The 16,502-nt window shown below is 43.5% G+C and overlaps 1 protein-coding gene across 1 annotated transcript; it reads left to right on the forward strand.

Moving 5' to 3' along the window:
- The first annotated feature begins 393 nt into the window (after positions 1 to 393).
- LOC126492602 (cathepsin G-like) lies at positions 394 to 2,976 on the forward strand. Its single transcript, XM_050129127.1, has 5 exons — positions 394 to 490; positions 1,222 to 1,369; positions 1,811 to 1,946; positions 2,140 to 2,394; positions 2,735 to 2,976. The coding sequence occupies exons 1-5, from the start codon at positions 436 to 438 to the stop codon at positions 2,924 to 2,926; spliced, it is 786 nt and encodes a 261-aa protein (XP_049985084.1). The 5' UTR covers positions 394 to 435; the 3' UTR covers positions 2,927 to 2,976.
- Positions 2,977 to 16,502: the final 13,526 nt, after the last annotated feature.

Genomic DNA, 16,502 nt, shown 5'->3' on the forward strand with positions numbered 1-16,502 from the left:
TCCCTCCCTCCCTCCCTCCCTCCCTCCCTCCCTCCCTCCCTCCCTCCCTTTTTGTTCTCTGAATACATATATGAATTGACATTCATTGAATGTCAGTTGTAACTCTAACCCCACAAGGAGAGGGAGAGAAGGAAGTAGCCACTAGTTTCCCTGAATTATGAAATGTACAGTGGATTTGGTTCCTCCTTGCTCTCAGCACTGACATGGCAACTATGTGGGACGCCACACTGGCTTGGTCGACTCCCTCTTCTCCTAGATCACTGGCAGTTGGTGTGCAAACCTCCTAGGAAGCCTTGGGTGATGAAACCTGTCACAGAAGCTGGAAAGTGGGACCGGGACTTCCCAGCACCTCTTCCTTCCTCTCCATGGGGGATAAAAGTCTGGCAGAGAGAAGTTTAAGCAGCAACTGACTAAACAACGCATGGTTCTGGAAAGATGCAGCCACTCCTGCTCCTGTTGATTTTTATTCTACTCCAAGGAGATGAGGCAGGTGAGTGACCAGCCACACCTCAGAGATCTGATCTCATCCTACATACTAGCACTAGACTTCTGTGGCAATTTTAACTCTGTATCAGTGAGCAAGTTAACTGAACACACATTTCCTCAGTTTTCTTATCTATAAAATGTGGATAATATTAACACTGCCTCACAGCGTTGCTATGGCAGTTAAATTGGCTAATATATGAGAGTATTGTTATTGACCCCCACATATAGAAAGTACTGTATAAATATTTTCCACATAAATTTATTCAGAAGCCTGTATACCAAAGCCCAGAGACAAGAACTCAGCTGTAAAAGTCCCATTAGCTCTAGTCTAGACTCATATCTAGTCCCATGATATCAGGAGGTGCACTCTGGGACATGGGATGCTCTCTGGGGAAGATACCAGGGAACAGGGAAAGCTCATACCTTGGGGAAACATCCTTCCTCAATACCTGAGGCCAGGGCCAGACTTGTGTGGAACAAACACTGTTCTCCATTTGGAGAAGGACGGCACAAAGGACTGAAGGGCAAGGAGTAATTTCTGCAGAGCCTTGGAGGTTTCTTCCTGCGCCTGATGTCCACACAGCTCCCTGTATCATGCCCCCGAGGCTTTTTAAAGCCCCCCACCCAGTGCTTTCTGCCTCTCAGCCTTCCTAAAGCTCCCCCTCCACACACACACAGGCGGTTCTGTCTGCAGACTCTCAAACACACGTGTAAGTCCCAGGTGCTTCCTTGCAGGAAAGATCATTGGAGGCCGAGAAGCCAGGCCCCACTCCCGCCCCTACATGGCTTTCCTTCTGATCCAGAGTTCAGGAGGGCTGGGTGCTTGCGGAGGGTTTCTGGTGCGAGAAGACTTTGTCATGACAGCGGCCCACTGCTTGGGAAGGTGAGAACTCAGGAGCTTCCCAGGAAGCCAAAGTCCCCCAATTTCCTCCTCTGAGCCTCCTGAATGTATGCAATTCTAATTAAGTGTAGTTATAATAAAAGGTTCTGCTTTTAATTCTAGAGACAAGACGGGAGCGGGAGGAGGGAGGTAAGAAGCCTGTGTTGATACGGAGAAAAGGAGATGTGATCAAAAGGTATACGACAATGAGGAGAAAAAGGTAGAAGGCACAGGCTGGGTGCTAACTATGAATTCAAACTATTTCTGTTCAATCTGCTGTCCCCAGCTGAAGATTTCTGAGAAACAGCAGGCAGGGGCCAGGCCCAGAGCCTTCCCGTGTCCCCCATTCTCTCCAGCTGTGGTTTTCCTGTCTTTGGTCCATTCGTCTGCCCTGCCGAACGGCTGGATCTCATAGCTACCTCTAGTCCAACTTTTCTTTTGCAGTTCCATAAATGTCACCCTGGGAGCTCACAACATTCAGAGGCAAGAAAGGACCCAGCAACACATCCCTGTGCTCAGAGCTATCCCCCATCCTGATTATGATCCAGACAACTTCCTCAATGACATCATGTTGCTTCAGGTACTGCCTGCCAGACCTCTGACTCTCCAGCCTTACTGGCTTCCTCTTGGCTCTGTGACTTTTCTGTGTTTGGGGACTGTTGAGAAGGAAGTGGGGACAGGGTTCCAGGGTGGTGGTGAGGACAGAGAATCCCCGAGTGTGCGTGTGTGTGGGGGTGCCAACTGAGCTGGAATGCCTCCATTCCTCCTGACAGCTGACAAGAAGAATCCGGAAGAATAAAGCCGTGAGGCCCGTGGCTCTGCCTCAGGACAGAAACCGTCTGCGGCCAGGGGATTTGTGCACAGTGGCTGGCTGGGGCCTAGTGAGCCGGAACATGAGAACAGATGTACTCCAGGAGGTGCAGCTAAGGGTGCAGAGGGACCAAAGGTGCAGCAATCGGTTCAACAACTACAACAGCCAGACTCAGATCTGTGTGGGAAACCCAAGAGAAAGGAAGTCTGCCTTCAGGGTAAGAGTATGAATGCCCACCAGTATTTCTTGGGACAAAGGGCTTAGGGCTGACAGGACAGCAAGGCCAGTCTCCATGCCTTAGGGTACTTCCTGTTCAGGAATGACAGGAAGACCCACAATGTACCTTAATGGGGAAGGCGAAGGTCCCCTGATGGAGACAGCTGGGGGCGGTAACTTTAACCAGGCCTGAAGTCCAACAGCTAAAAGACCCAGGGGCTTGCCTCCCGCAAGCCCATCAAATACCCATCCCCTAAACACAGGCAACCAAGGGCCCCATCCACTGGTGCCAGAATGGCAGGGCAGCAAGCTTCATGTCCTTTCCCTCCTCTGCTCCACAGGGCGATTCTGGTGGCCCTCTGGTATGTAACAATGTGGCCCAGGGCATCGTCTCCTATGGAGATATCAATGGCATTCCTCCAGCTGTATTCACCAAGATCCAGAGCTTCATCCCCTGGATAAAGAGAACTATGAGACGCCTTGCACCACGGCATCAGGGACCAGCTCCAGGGGATTTCCATAGTCTTGGTTAATGTCACATGGAGAATGTAAATTTTGTTTAATTAAACATCATTTAGTGGTGTCTTAACTTGTTTGAACTCCTTTGTCAAAATACCATGCAGTGGTATTCTAAACAACAGAAATTTTAATTTTGCTGTGTTTGAGAGGCTGGGAAGTCCAAAGTCGGGACACCATTCATTCGGTGTCTGATGAGGGGCTGATTATCACAAGATCACAGCTGTCTCCTTCCAGTGTTTTCGTGCCCTGGAAAGTGCAGGGGATTCCGCGGGGTCTCTGAATAACCATTCACAAAGTTTCATCTCTCATAACCTATCACCTCTCAGTTAACCTCTGAGGGGTTAGGTTTGCTGCATCAGTGCTGAAGGAGTATGAACACTCATTCTCCAGTGACCTCTGCCTGGACAGAGTGAAGGTCTATAGGTAGATGGGGAAGGCGAAGAGTGAAGTTCCTTCAGAAAAGGAGTTTTCTTTCCGATAACAAACTAAACCTGTCATCTACCCACAGCCTGGGATGGAGGTGAGCGTCCTCCCTTCCTTAACTCATAGCCTGCCTTTCTCCCCCATCTCGCTCTCGGACTCCACTTCTCTCCCCCGGGCAAGGATCTCTCTCCCTGAAACCCACCTCCTCAGTGCTGTTCTAAGCAGACAGATAAGCTTGATTAAAGGACAGAGTTGAAATCTCATTAAAGCCCCCATTTAATATAAGACAATTCCCAAACCCATGAGAGCCATGAACTTTCAATAAGTGGTATTAGGGCAACCAGATAGTTGTTTTGATGGGGAAAAGATAATATTGGATCAATTCCTGACACCACACTAAAAAAAAAAACCTTAAATGCATACAGATGCTAAAGATTAAACGACACAAGTACTGGGTGAGAGGAACAAACAGAACATTGGTATGTTTAAACAAACGCCAATGTTCATAGGAGCACAAGTCACAAAAGTGAAGGGAGAAGCAAGGCAGTGTCCATCAAAGAGGGTAGTTCTTGTCTAAAACCTCCCATCATGCCAACAGGCTGTGTTACAGACCAGTGTTTCATTTTCAGTGATGAAGATGTGCTCCAGAACTTTAGTACTCTGAAGTTACATAAAACGGCACACAAAACACTGACTAAAAGAATAATGTTTCTATGGCTGTCTACATTGAATAAAGGATTATGGAGGTTCTTAGATAATCTGAGACCAGACTTTAAACTTCTTAAAGTCATTGCACAGAACCGGCCCTGACGGTTTTCTCCTACATCAAAATATTATTACACTTGACTGTTGGATATTTGCTATCTGAACTACTTTAGTCCCAGACTCAATATTAAGAAAACCTAGGGGCAACCCCACCTCCTTGCATGCCCCCCCCATTCCTATCAGCACTTCCAAGGTCGTTTTTGAGATCTGACTTTAGACATTTAGAAAGGTTTCTACAACTCCCTAAGGTCCCGATGCCTAGTTCCCACAAGCTGCTGCAGGCTCTGGTCCCACCCTCACTCTCCTTTGCTGTTTTCATGGTCTTTAGCACACCACTCCAGACACAATGCACATTTGCATCTATTCAGTTCTTAAAGTCTCACTTGGGGTCCTGACCCACTCACATAGGTAGGTCTAGGCTGTGAAGGAATTCTCTGAAGGGAAATGGGACTGAGGGCCCAGATGCCCAATGTTGTGTTCTTCTCATGACCAAATCCGTGTGCACCATGGAGCAAACAGATCTGAAGGGCCCAAGGGACCAGGAGATCACTCTCTACACCACTGTCTGTTCCCACTGTGTCTCTCACACCTCCCTGGTGAGAGTCTCAATGCCATTTTAAGCATATGTTGCAACAGTGGTAATGGCAGGGTATTCCTTTGATGATAGTCTATCTTATATCTCAGCAAAGAAGATTCTAAGTGGGGTCCTGGACATCTATGCAAGGTTCAAAACATATGCACTACCCAGTCATTCGCCAGTCTCAACGTCCACCAGTCCATCCCTCTGTTCATAGCTGTCGGCCTTGCTTCTGAGACACACCCCAGCCTGATGAACACCCGTGCTTCTTCTGCCTTCTGTGTAAGAGGGGCTTGGAATGCTGTGTCCACCCTCCTTCAAGACATAAGTGGTTTTGTGAGAAGCAGCCAATTTCCAGGGCTGTGTTGGCTCTGGAGATGCAGTGGTGAGCATGACAGATGCTTAATAACCTGGTATTGGGGTGATCTTAATCTGTACTCACATATCCTTGGGCATTGTCCTCAGAGTCCCTTAGGATGAAGCCCAGATGAAAGGTCAATATAAGGAAATTGGAAAAGTAGGGGAGGGTTTTATCAGGGAGAGACGAGAGAAGGGGTTGATGCAGAAGAGGGAGGGAGGGAGGAAGGAAAAATAATACTAAGGATGTTTGGAGAGCCATAAGGACTGTCTTGGTTAGGATTTCTATTGTTGCAGTGAAACACCATGACCAAAAACAAAGTTGGGGAAGAAAGAGTTTGTTTGGCTTACACTTCCATATTGCTGTTCACCATCGAAGGAAATCAAGACAGGAACTCAAATAAGGCAAGAACCTGCAAGCAGGAACTGATGCAGAGACCATGGAGGGGTGCTGGTTACTGGCTTGCTTTTTGTGGCTTGCTTTCTTATAGAACCCAGCACTACTAGCCCAAGGATGCCACTATCCACAAGGGGTTAGGCCCTCTCCCATCAATCATTAAGAAAATGCCTTTCTGGGTGGTGGGGTTGCACACCTTTAATCCCAGCACACAGGATGCAGAGGCAGGTGTATCTCTGTGAGTTCAAGGCCAGCCTGGTCTACAGAGCAAGTTCTAGGAGAGGCTCTAAGGATACACAGAGGAACCTTGTCTCAAAAACAGAGAGAAAATGCCTTACAGCCAGACCTTATAGAGACATTTTCTTAATCAAAGGTCCCTTCTTTCAGATAACTCTAGTTTGTACGGTAAGTTGACATAAGATTAGCTGGAATTAGGATCCATATTATTATTTACTTACATAAAATTACATATAATATGCATAAGTGTACATGTATACATTTACACATATAGTTTAAATGAAGTTATATCACTTGAGCTGACAGTGTTTGCCTCAAGAGCCACATACTCTCTAACAAAAAACTCAGTGCCAGGCACGTGAATCTTCCTTTTGAATTGTTGATCAGGGATGTCCAAGAGACTCCTAAAACAATGTCAGTTATTTCTGTTGTTCTTAGTTGTCTCCCAGATCTGGAAAGTAACTAAGACACCATGTGCTTTGGAAACAGGACTCAGTGGATCAAAGCTGGCTCTAACTTGAGAGGTTCCTCCTTAAGAACTTGGTATGGTAGTAGTGGAAGGTGCTCTGCACGCTGATGAAGGAGGGGAGCAGCCATAGTTCTACCCAGCTGCAACACCTTATGAACCACAACAATGACCATCATAACAGTATATCCCTAAGGGTGAAATAGTGGCACTTACATCCTGGAAGTAACCAACGCCTATTCAACAGGAGGAAAATCATGCTTGGTACTGGAAATCTAACCAACTTCCTGGAGCTAGTGAGGTCACGGATCTTAGAGGAGAACCTATTGCCACTACTTTTCTAAACCGGCATAATTCCTGACTGAATTCTAAATACTTATCCTCATACCCATGGGTAAGTATAGCTTTCATCCCTCATCAAAGAAGCCTCTTTTTTTTTTTCTACAGACAGAGGCCATTACAAAAAGCCACAATTCTTCAAAACACAGAGAACAAAGGATCATGGGGTGCCCAGCCCCAGTAGATACATCTACAACACAACTTCTGAACCTAAGGTTCAGGAAATATCTCAGAAGAGGAGGCAAAAATATTGTAAGAGAAGAGAATCAGGAAATATTCTGTGCAACTGCGTCTCCTAGAAATGACAGGGAATCTTCACTTACCTCAACAATATGGCTGCCTCCACAAGAGCTGAACATGTAACAGATACCAATAGACAAGCTAACATGGAAGAGAGGAATCTCATGGGGCTCCAACCCTAAAGGAAGGACTATAAGCCACTAAGGAATGCTGAGAGCAAGAGAAATAGTCTTCCTCAGGGTTGAGGCTCCAATTGGTTATACAGCGCCAAGTGGTCAGCCTTGAAATCCCATGCATGTGAGCAACCCTAAAGGAACTCAACAGGTTACTTTCATGTATTTAGGCATCTGTGCAATGTAACAATAATAATTAAAGAAAAGAGGCTTTGGGTCTGGAGGATGGCTCAGTGTCGTTAAGAGTGCTTACTGCTCTTCCAAAGGACCTGCGTTTGGTTTCCAGCCCCCACATCAGGCAATTCACAACAGCCTGTAACTCCTGCTCTAGGCGATCCTATGTTATCATCCATCCTCCACCACATGCAACACACATACACATAAAGAAGAGTAAATATTTAACAACAAGAAAGAAGAATAGGCTAAGAATATGAGAGGAAGCAAGGGAGTACATAAGAGGCGTTGGGGAGAGGGAAAGGAAAGGAGGGAAGTAATGTGATGATATCTTACTTAAAAAAATTAAAATCACTATAAAGGCAAGAATATTCAATTCTTGTATAAATATCACAACTTTCATTGTAGCACCAATGTTCTACTAATATTTCACATGACCCTGCTGATGGTCTTGGCCCATGGATCAAATTAGGAATTACCCTAGATGACAAAAAAAAGAAAGAGATTAAAGCCCCACCTGTCTACAAGAAATTACATACATCCATTGGTCTTAATGTGAAATATTTCATCCATAAGTGAACTTATTCCATGAAACAAAATTATCCCTTTAAAAAAGGATAAGGACATACAGATATAGTCCCAGTCGAGAGAGGGACCATCATAGATCCCAGCAAGTACACTGCAGATTCTGGGCTTCCTTGTCTACACTGACAAGGCAGGGCTCCTCTACTAGGAAAGTTTGCTTCTGACAACCATTTTTCTTCCAAATTTGTATTTGTGTGGGCCTCCAGGTTCCCTGACATGTCCTGGAGAGGATGTTGCACATAAGCCCATGTGGTCTCACATCCTGCCTCTGAGCTGTTATCAGTGCTCCATCTCCAGCAGTGGTAGGGTTTGAGCTGCCGGGTTACCTTCAGGAATCTGTTGCTATAACTCTACATTTGAACTACTAAAGAGACAGAGTAAAGGACTGTGACTGAGACTAAGGGCACTGTCCCTTGTATCGTAGATTGTTATGAGCGGGAGGGAAGCCCAGGAGACAGCAGGGATGACTTCAACAGTTTAAGGAAACATCTCTGTCAAAAATAAAGGTCTAAGAAATGAAAAAACAAGTCTAAGAAATGTCTTGACTGTATAGGCAATTCAGCCAAATGAAGAATGATGGAAGTCCGAATTTAGGTGGTCTGTCTCCCAGAATGGTTAAAACCATTTTCATTCTTTTATTTCATCACAATTATTTCAACATGTCTTCAAAAATATAAGAGCCTTTGGGACCAAGACTTCCTTCTCTCTTGATAAGTGCCATCATCACCCCTCATCAAAGGAACTTCCCTTTGCAACAGAGACGACTACAGGAAGACACATCCAACCAATATGCCGAATTGTGGAGCCCAGTTCAAGTAGAGACATCACCAAAACATTCCTGCACCCAAGGCTTAGGGAACATTACAGAAGAGCCAGAAAGACTGTAAAAGCTGGAGGACCAGGGTGTTAGCTGTGAGATTGTGTCTCCTAGTAACAACAGAAGCTACACCATCAAGTCTCCCCAACATGACTGTCCAAATGCAATGTAAGCAAGGGGACACCAATGAACATGCCAAAACAGATGAGGAAAAGCCCAGGAGGCCTCAGCCCTACACAAAGGACTACAGGCAACTGATGAAAGCTGGGAGCCGAAGAGGTATCCAGTGCCAAATGATCAGTACTGAAAACATACATGCTAGCAACATTATACAGTCTCGGCCTTTGTATTTAAAAACATATATGTATACAAATATATAGACAAACAAAAGAACAATTAGTTTTTTTTAGAAAAGGCCATGAATTTGAAGGAGAGTAGGGGGTGTATAGGAAGGCTAGGAGAGAAATATTATAATTAAATTATAATCTAAAATTTTAAATTTCAAAAGCAAATAACCTAGGATACGTTATGACCAGGTATGGCGTCTCACAAAACCATTTCAACAATGAGAAACATATGAGTTTCTCTTGAAGATACTGCTATAACCAGTTACTACTTTAGAAGTAGTAACTTCTACTTTTACATCTGAGCAGAAAACAAAAATAACTCAAGCTGGCTTCCTCTATTCCAGATGTAATCACACTTATGACCACCTTGCCTAAGGGGAAATAGCCCTGAAACTCCCGAGTGTAGGGACACCAAGTGCAGGACCCACATAACGGCAGGGAGTAGAGGCATGGTGGCTCTTTTCTTTAGTTTGCTGCCACTCAGAGTCAAGCAGGAGATAAAGCACCATCCAGTCCCTGGCCAGAGGAGCCACTGTGAAGGCAGATGACAGCTTCTAAGCCTCCTCTTCTCTGCTTGGGAATGTGAAATCAAGCCAGCACTTGCACAGCTGTGAACCAAAGAGCAAGCAAAAGTGACTTCGTTAAATTTGTGCCTCTAATATTCAGCAGAAATCGACTAGGGGAAGGGCTGGAGAGGTGGCTCAGAGGTTAAAAGCACTGGCTGCGCTTTCCAGAGGTCCTGAGTTCAATTCCCAGCAACCACATGGCAACTGACGATCATCTGTAATGAGATCCGGTGTCTTCTTCTGGCTGACAGGCATCGATGCAGACATGTATATGTAATAAATAAAAAACACCATGTACGTACTAAATAAAACAATCTTAAAAATACCCACTAGGGAGTCTTGCAGCAATTAGCTGGAGTCCTGATTATATAGGGAATTTTCTTCATGGATGAGTTGCCTGCCAGCTATTCCCACCACATTTATTTATTTATTTATTTATTTATTTATTTATTTATTTATTTATTAAAGATTTCTGTCTCTTCCCCACTGCCACCTCCCATTTCCCTCCCCCTCCCCCAATCCAAACCCCCCACCCACGTCAGCCCAAAAAGCCATCAGGGTTCCCTGCCCTCACCACAGACATTTTTATACTGTGGAGTAAACTAGAGTGAACACTGTTGCAAGCCTTCTAGCTGCTCTCAGTGGCAGAGTGGTTTTAAGGCCCTGGGCTGTTTGCTGTTTACCTCTCTCCCTGGCTCAGTATTAGAGAACCAGCATGCTCCAGAACAAAGATTGTTGAATGATCTTTGAAATAAACACGACTGAGTAACTACAAGGGAAGTCCTCCTCATGCCCAGTGTACTTTCCACAAGCCTAAACAGCACCTAACAATTTACCAATATATTTAATGTTATGGTGTGGGTTTTAAAAAATGTATTTAATATTTAGAGCTGTTTTTATAGAGTCATATTAAATATTTAAGTAGAGGTATGTTTTTTAACCCAAATGTTTCTAACTTACACACATAACCTCAATCACTATCAAATCTACCACCAAAGTTAACCCTTTGGTATAATCCATAAACCTACATTGATATACCACTATCAAAGTGCATGGTTTACATCATGGCATGTTCAAATATCATAACTTTGGGTTGGACAAAGACATATTTCAATACATGTATTCATCATTACAGTATCATGGAATTTCAACTACTCTTAAACTCCTGTGTTGTTGGTTGTTCTTTTTTTTTTCTCTTTGCTCTTTTAGGGGTCCACCTAGCTCCCAAAAAATCACATATGGAAACTTTTTCTTTCTTATGAATGCTTGGCCTTATGGTATGAGTAAATTTAATTTTGTGAGAAATAGCTATACTACCCTCAAAGACGTCATTCAGTATCTGTAATGAATAAGAGCTCCTCTTTCCCCACATTTTTGGCAGTGGTTTGTATTCTGACCATTCTAAGAGGTGTGCAGTGTTTTCTCCTTGATCATTTAAATGCCATTCCCCTAAAGGGGATATGGTGTGGAGTTACTCCTCACCTGCCTATTTCTCTTTGTCTGTGTGTCTGTTATTTCTGGTTTTGGATTCATTGTTTTGATTGGGGTTTACTGTTTTTTTTTTGGGGGGGGATAGGGTTTCTGTGTGTAGCCCAGGCTGACCTTGAATGCAGTGATCTGCCTGCCTCTGTCTCTTGAATGCTGGGATTAAAGGTGTGCGCCACTACCACCTGGCTGGGTTTACTCATTTGGTATGGCTTTATTTTAAATCCACTTGACAATTGTGTTCTTAATGTTGTTTTATTAGATTCAACTTTTACAAATGTTCTCCCAGGCTTTGCCATGATTTTCGTTCTTGTATTAGTGTCTTTCACTGAGTTTGTAATTGAAAGTTGATTATACATCTGTTTAGTTAGAGTTTCTGTTGCTGTGATGAACACCATGACCCAAAGCAACATGGGGAGGAAAGAGATTATTTTATCTTACAGTTCTTAGGTCACACTCCATCTCTGAAGTAAGTCAGGACAGAAACTCAAAGCTGGAACCTCGAGGCAGGAGCTAATACAGAGGCCATGGAGGAACAATGCTTACTGACTTGATTTATATGGCTTGCTCAGACTGCTTTCTTATAGAACCCAGGACTACCACCCATAATGGGCTGGGCCCTGCCACATCAATCACTAAGAAAAATGCCCTACAGACTTCTCTACTGGTCAGTTTAAGGAGGTATTGTCTTATTTGATAGCCCCTCTTCTCAGATGACTCTAGCCTATGTCAAGTTGTCATAAATTAGCCAGCACATCACACCAACTGTTATTGTTATAAATATAACCTGCTGGGTCTGAGTTTGTTGTCTCTGTTTCAAGGACAACCATCTGAATTGGGCAAATAGTAAGGGGACGCTAATTCTCCTTTGCACAGCAGTCATTAGCTGCTTGTAGTTCTTTGTTTAAGGGTCAGGTCTGACAAAATCTCCCCCTTCCTTGTTAACATGTCCATTGATGTTGCTGTTGCTGCTGGTCTTGTTGATGCAGCCATTTCTAGGAGAGACTGTTTCATACTCTACTTTCTGGTTCCCTGGCTAGTACAATTTTGCAGCCTTTCTTTCAGGATATTCTCTGAGCCATAGATGCGGGAGCTTTGACTTAGATGACCCATTGGGGTCTAGGTTCCCCACCATTCTTTGACTATATTTTCCCAGGTCTACTAATGCACCTTTATCTTAGTCCCATGACCTTGTTATCTCTCCCTTTGCAGATACCCCATTGTCTCGACTATTGTAATTTGAATTGAAGCTTAGACTGTAATTACCAAATTTTCAGTTAGCTCCTCTTGTTTTACTTGTTATGTTGAAATACTGTGGTGCTTGAAAGTGTAACCCCTTCAACACTTTGTGGCATGAAGGCGTGAAAGAGTTTCCTCAGGATAAGCTGGACCACAGTGCAAAGGGTCTTGCCATACCAGGCCTAAAACAAATTAAAATATCACCCATTCCCATATCTGGACAAAGAAGAGTGTCAAGACAGAGAAAGAGAAAGGACCAAAGATGGCAGCATCACAGGCCAGCCCCTGTCCCTGATCTACAGGAGCCCTTTTGCACTTCCCTCCTTACCTACCCAACACCATGTGCTCTGTACCCATTTCTAATGAGGCAATAGTGGGATAAAACTTCATGCTGGCAATTGACAGACGTAAACAGCCAAAACGAACCATGACATGTTCTTAATACTACAGATATCATGTAGGCAGGCACTATTTCTTCAACCTGACCAAAATAGTCAAATAGTCAAATACAATAACAGAATATATAATAAATAGGTATGCATATTGCTACTTCAATGTTAAGTGTTTCAGATAGGAGTTTATTTGAAAGCTTATATTTTATATACCATTCCTTTTATTTTATATGTAAATAAATGCAATTTATAAAAATAACTAGAAACTTTCTGTGACATTAAGTAATTAATTGTGGAACAAATTGAATTATTGACCTGTGAAAAAATAAAATTTTGAGTTGTCTCCAAAATGATACACCAAATCATTTTCTTTCTCATTTTTATTATATTAACATACTATATATATGATGTTTTCTTCAAAATATAAATATACAAAGATTATGAACCTCACATATATTCTGTTAAAATACAATGCCATTATTTCTTTGATTTCAGAAGACTAAAATATTGTCATCTGCTTTTTACATTTTACAGTAATACTTGGACTAATTGCTAGCCTCTTCAGAATATCTGTCTTTCCTTTTAGATGCCAATAAAATGGATTCCATTCAATCTTCACAGTCATTATTACCACAGACACTCTTTCCTGGTGTATCCTCACAACAAAAGGCTTTCAGCACTATTGGGATACAAAAAAGTTCCACAATAGCCCAGAATGGAGTTTAACAAAGGTTTATTTATTTGGGGGATAAACTCACAGAAAGAGTAGTGATCCGCAGCCCTCAGCATGCACTGGGACCTGGACCTGAATCCAGCAGCCAAGAAGCTTGCTCACGGTTTTCATCTGTATTCATAGTACATGAGACTCTGCCCAAAGTGGGACAGTACCTTAAAGGCTATTGGCTGGAGGAGTTCCCACAGCAGAGTGTGTGGTACTGAGAATTCTACTAGGAAGCAGCACCAGCAGATTGCATGATTCTCAGCTCTCCAGTTACTTTCCATCACATGGAACCCACAGGATTGTCCTGCTAGACCAGCTGTTTGTCACTCATATTCCATCACATTCAAGGGCATTCAAATTGTGGAGCTGTCTATAAAGGGTGGAGGGGAACTAAGGAATCAGTATACCCATAACATTTAATCAGAGTGGACCATGAGTATTAAACGTTTGCTATAGCTCATATTTTATTCACTGAAAATATTCATGGCTAACAAAAGAAAAATGTTAAAAGGCACCAATAGACACAACTGACCTCCATGAAAATGGAGGACTCAGAAAGGAAGTGACCACACAGCATCTTGTTAATTCAGGAACACAGTGATTCCTGGTCTGTACTCTTAGCAGATGCAACTCCTATTAAGTATTTTTCATGATTCTTCCTTTTCTCTAACATGTATCTGGGGAGGATGTCTTATGTGAAACCAACTGACCTATTCGTTCTCTTCCCACTGACTTGAACATTACCTCCCTGGTGTTGTAGGAGGAACGGCAGGCTGCATCCCGCCGCCCAGCTAGCTTAGCTCCCAAAATAACCACACAGAAATTGTATTAATTAAATCACTGCCTGGCCCATTATTTCTAGCCTCTTTTTGGCTAATGCTCACATATTAGTTTAACCCATCTCCATTAATGTGTATCGCCACCCAACTGTGGCTTACCAGCATGAGTCTAACCAGTGTCCATCTCAGGTAGGAGAACCATGGCATCTGCCACACTGCCCTTCTTCCTCCCAGCATTCTGTTCTGTCTACTCCACCTATCTACGTTCTGCCCTATCAAAAGACCAAGGCAGTTTCTTTATTCAACCAATGAAAGCAACACAAAAACAGAAGAATCTACGTCACCCTGGGATTTGGGAACATTCATACAGGCCAGTAAAATAGCAGTGTTACATAAACTATTTCTACAAGATCCCTGTGTTAGTGTAATTGAAATATCTAAGTGTGTCATTTGTTACCTATGGACTGAAGAATTCCCCCAAAAGATTCTCAGTATCAAATCAACTAGAGACCATGAGGTTCTTTATTTCTTATTGATTTTTATTGAGCTCTACATTTTTCTCTGCTCCCTGCTCTGCCTCTCCCCTCCCGTCCCCACTTCAACCCTCCCCCAAGGTCCCCATGCTCCCAATTTACTCAGGAGATCTAATCTACATGGGAAGTAGAAAAGGACAAGGCCATGAGGTTCTTTACAGCACACCTTGCTCTAAAGAGCATCAGTTCACATAGACTCCTTGGCCCTCTTGTGTCCTGTCTCTGGAACTACAAGGAGGAAGTCCCAGTAGGCAAACTCAGAGTGCTTACTGTAGAACAGCGGTCAGAGTCAGCATCCTTTCAGTACCACTCTGTCTTCTCCACAGCAAACTCTTCCTCTCTAGTTCTCCATCTGCCATCTTCCTGTGCTTGGAAGTCCATTAATATCCCAGGATCCTCTCCCGTGGGAACTCACATTAAGATGGGACCTCCTATCACAAACTCAAGGAACCAGTGAGGAAGGATCCAATCCTGAGACACAGTGAGCGTCTCAGCAGACATTAAAGTCTTTGAGTGTGGTTCCTGGAAACAACACAACAATGACCTCAACTGCATGTAGCACTTTACTTGAAGAAGTGGCTTCTATTGAAAAGAGATAGAAGAAACACTCAAGCAGGAGAAGAGCATCATCTTAACTGGGGATGTTTATTCCTTGGAAACAGGAATAGAGGCCTGGGCAAGACTTCAGGCTTTTCTCACCTGAGTCTGATGCCACTCATTTCCAACTACAGAAAAGTGATTCTCATGAGTCTCTTCCAAAACATCCAAAGTTGTGGTTATTTACACCCTGAAGTCTGCCTTAAAAAACTCAGGAAACATGAGAGCAAACTCCCTCCTGGGAGATTCATCCTAGTGGTCCAAATCAGAAGGAGGAGGTCAGATAGGCTTTGTGTCATCACCTCACCCCCTCCCCAGCTCTTAGTCTAGTTTTTACAGTTCCCCATTTCTAGGCCTCAACATAGTCCTGACCTATCTAATAGCGTCTGGTTATTGGATGAAGGATTTGATCCTGGCCCTTTCTCATTACCTTCCGGACCTCTCATTCACATACATGCAGTATCCCATGCAAATGTGGGCCCCATTTGTTTCCTTTCTTTCAACTTGCAAAGTCCTCAGACAACTACACATTCATCAGGGAAGTCCTCACAGCAGCAAACAAACTTCATTCCACAGATAGTGTTCAATCTTGTGCACATATTCTCCATCCTCTGGTCAGAACCACAGTCACCTCTGAGAAAGGTCACAGGTCACTAGGACACTCACAGTGTGGCTGCTTGACAATGTGACCTGGTCCCAGGAAGCCCTGAGACAATGGGGATGTGAGCCAAGTGTGAGGCAGAACGCTAGCCCAAGAGCCTGTCCCAATCACTCAAAAGTCGTTGAGCTACCAGGAAAATGTGATAGCATTATCAAGATGTAAGAAATCAGTGAGCATTGTGACAGCGTCGGTCTGATGCATCTAAATGATAATCAGCTGCTGCAGAGTAACATCATAATCTAGCATCTTCAATATTCTATGTGTCTAAAGTCATGGATTTTGAGTAGATATATAGTACCTTACTATACAGATATTTAACAATTATTCCAACATCACTAAACGTGTTCATCATTTGTAAATTAGGGGGAAGAGGACTGAAGTAAATTGATGGAGGAACAATATGATGATAATCCCTCTCACATTTCTTAGGGAGAGGATGAAGACGAAGAGAATATATTTGACGATTTCAGCTTTGCTGTGACTGACAAAACGTCAGCATGAGGAGCACACACAGCTACATCAGAGCTCTCCTTGTGTCCTAGAAAAGCAGTCTCAAATGTCAGGAGGACTCTGGTGTTCTAAGAAGAAATGCACTTGAATTTTACATTCAAAAGTACATGCATATGCAAGCTGCAAGAGGAACTAGAGCTGATTCCTCAGGGGAGACAGAGAGAGATAGAGAAACTGGTTCTTCAGGGAGACAGACACAGAGAGAAGGTG

The sequence above is a fragment of the Alexandromys fortis genome, unplaced genomic scaffold (assembly GCF_014885135.2).
Source record: "Alexandromys fortis isolate MF-2015 unplaced genomic scaffold, M_Fortis_MF-2015_v1.1 scaffold_308, whole genome shotgun sequence".
NCBI classification, from domain to species: Eukaryota; Metazoa; Chordata; class Mammalia; order Rodentia; family Cricetidae; genus Alexandromys; species Alexandromys fortis.

Coding starts and splice junctions, on each gene's coding strand:
- LOC126492602 (XM_050129127.1), top strand. CDS start 436: ATGCAGCCACTCCTGCTCCTGTTGATTTTTATTCTACTCCAAGGAGAT. Junction 491..1,221: donor ACTCCAAGGAGATGAGGCAG/GTGAGTGACCAG, acceptor GCTTCCTTGCAG/GAAAGATCATTGGAGGCCGA. Junction 1,370..1,810: donor GCGGCCCACTGCTTGGGAAG/GTGAGAACTCAG, acceptor TTTCTTTTGCAG/TTCCATAAATGTCACCCTGG.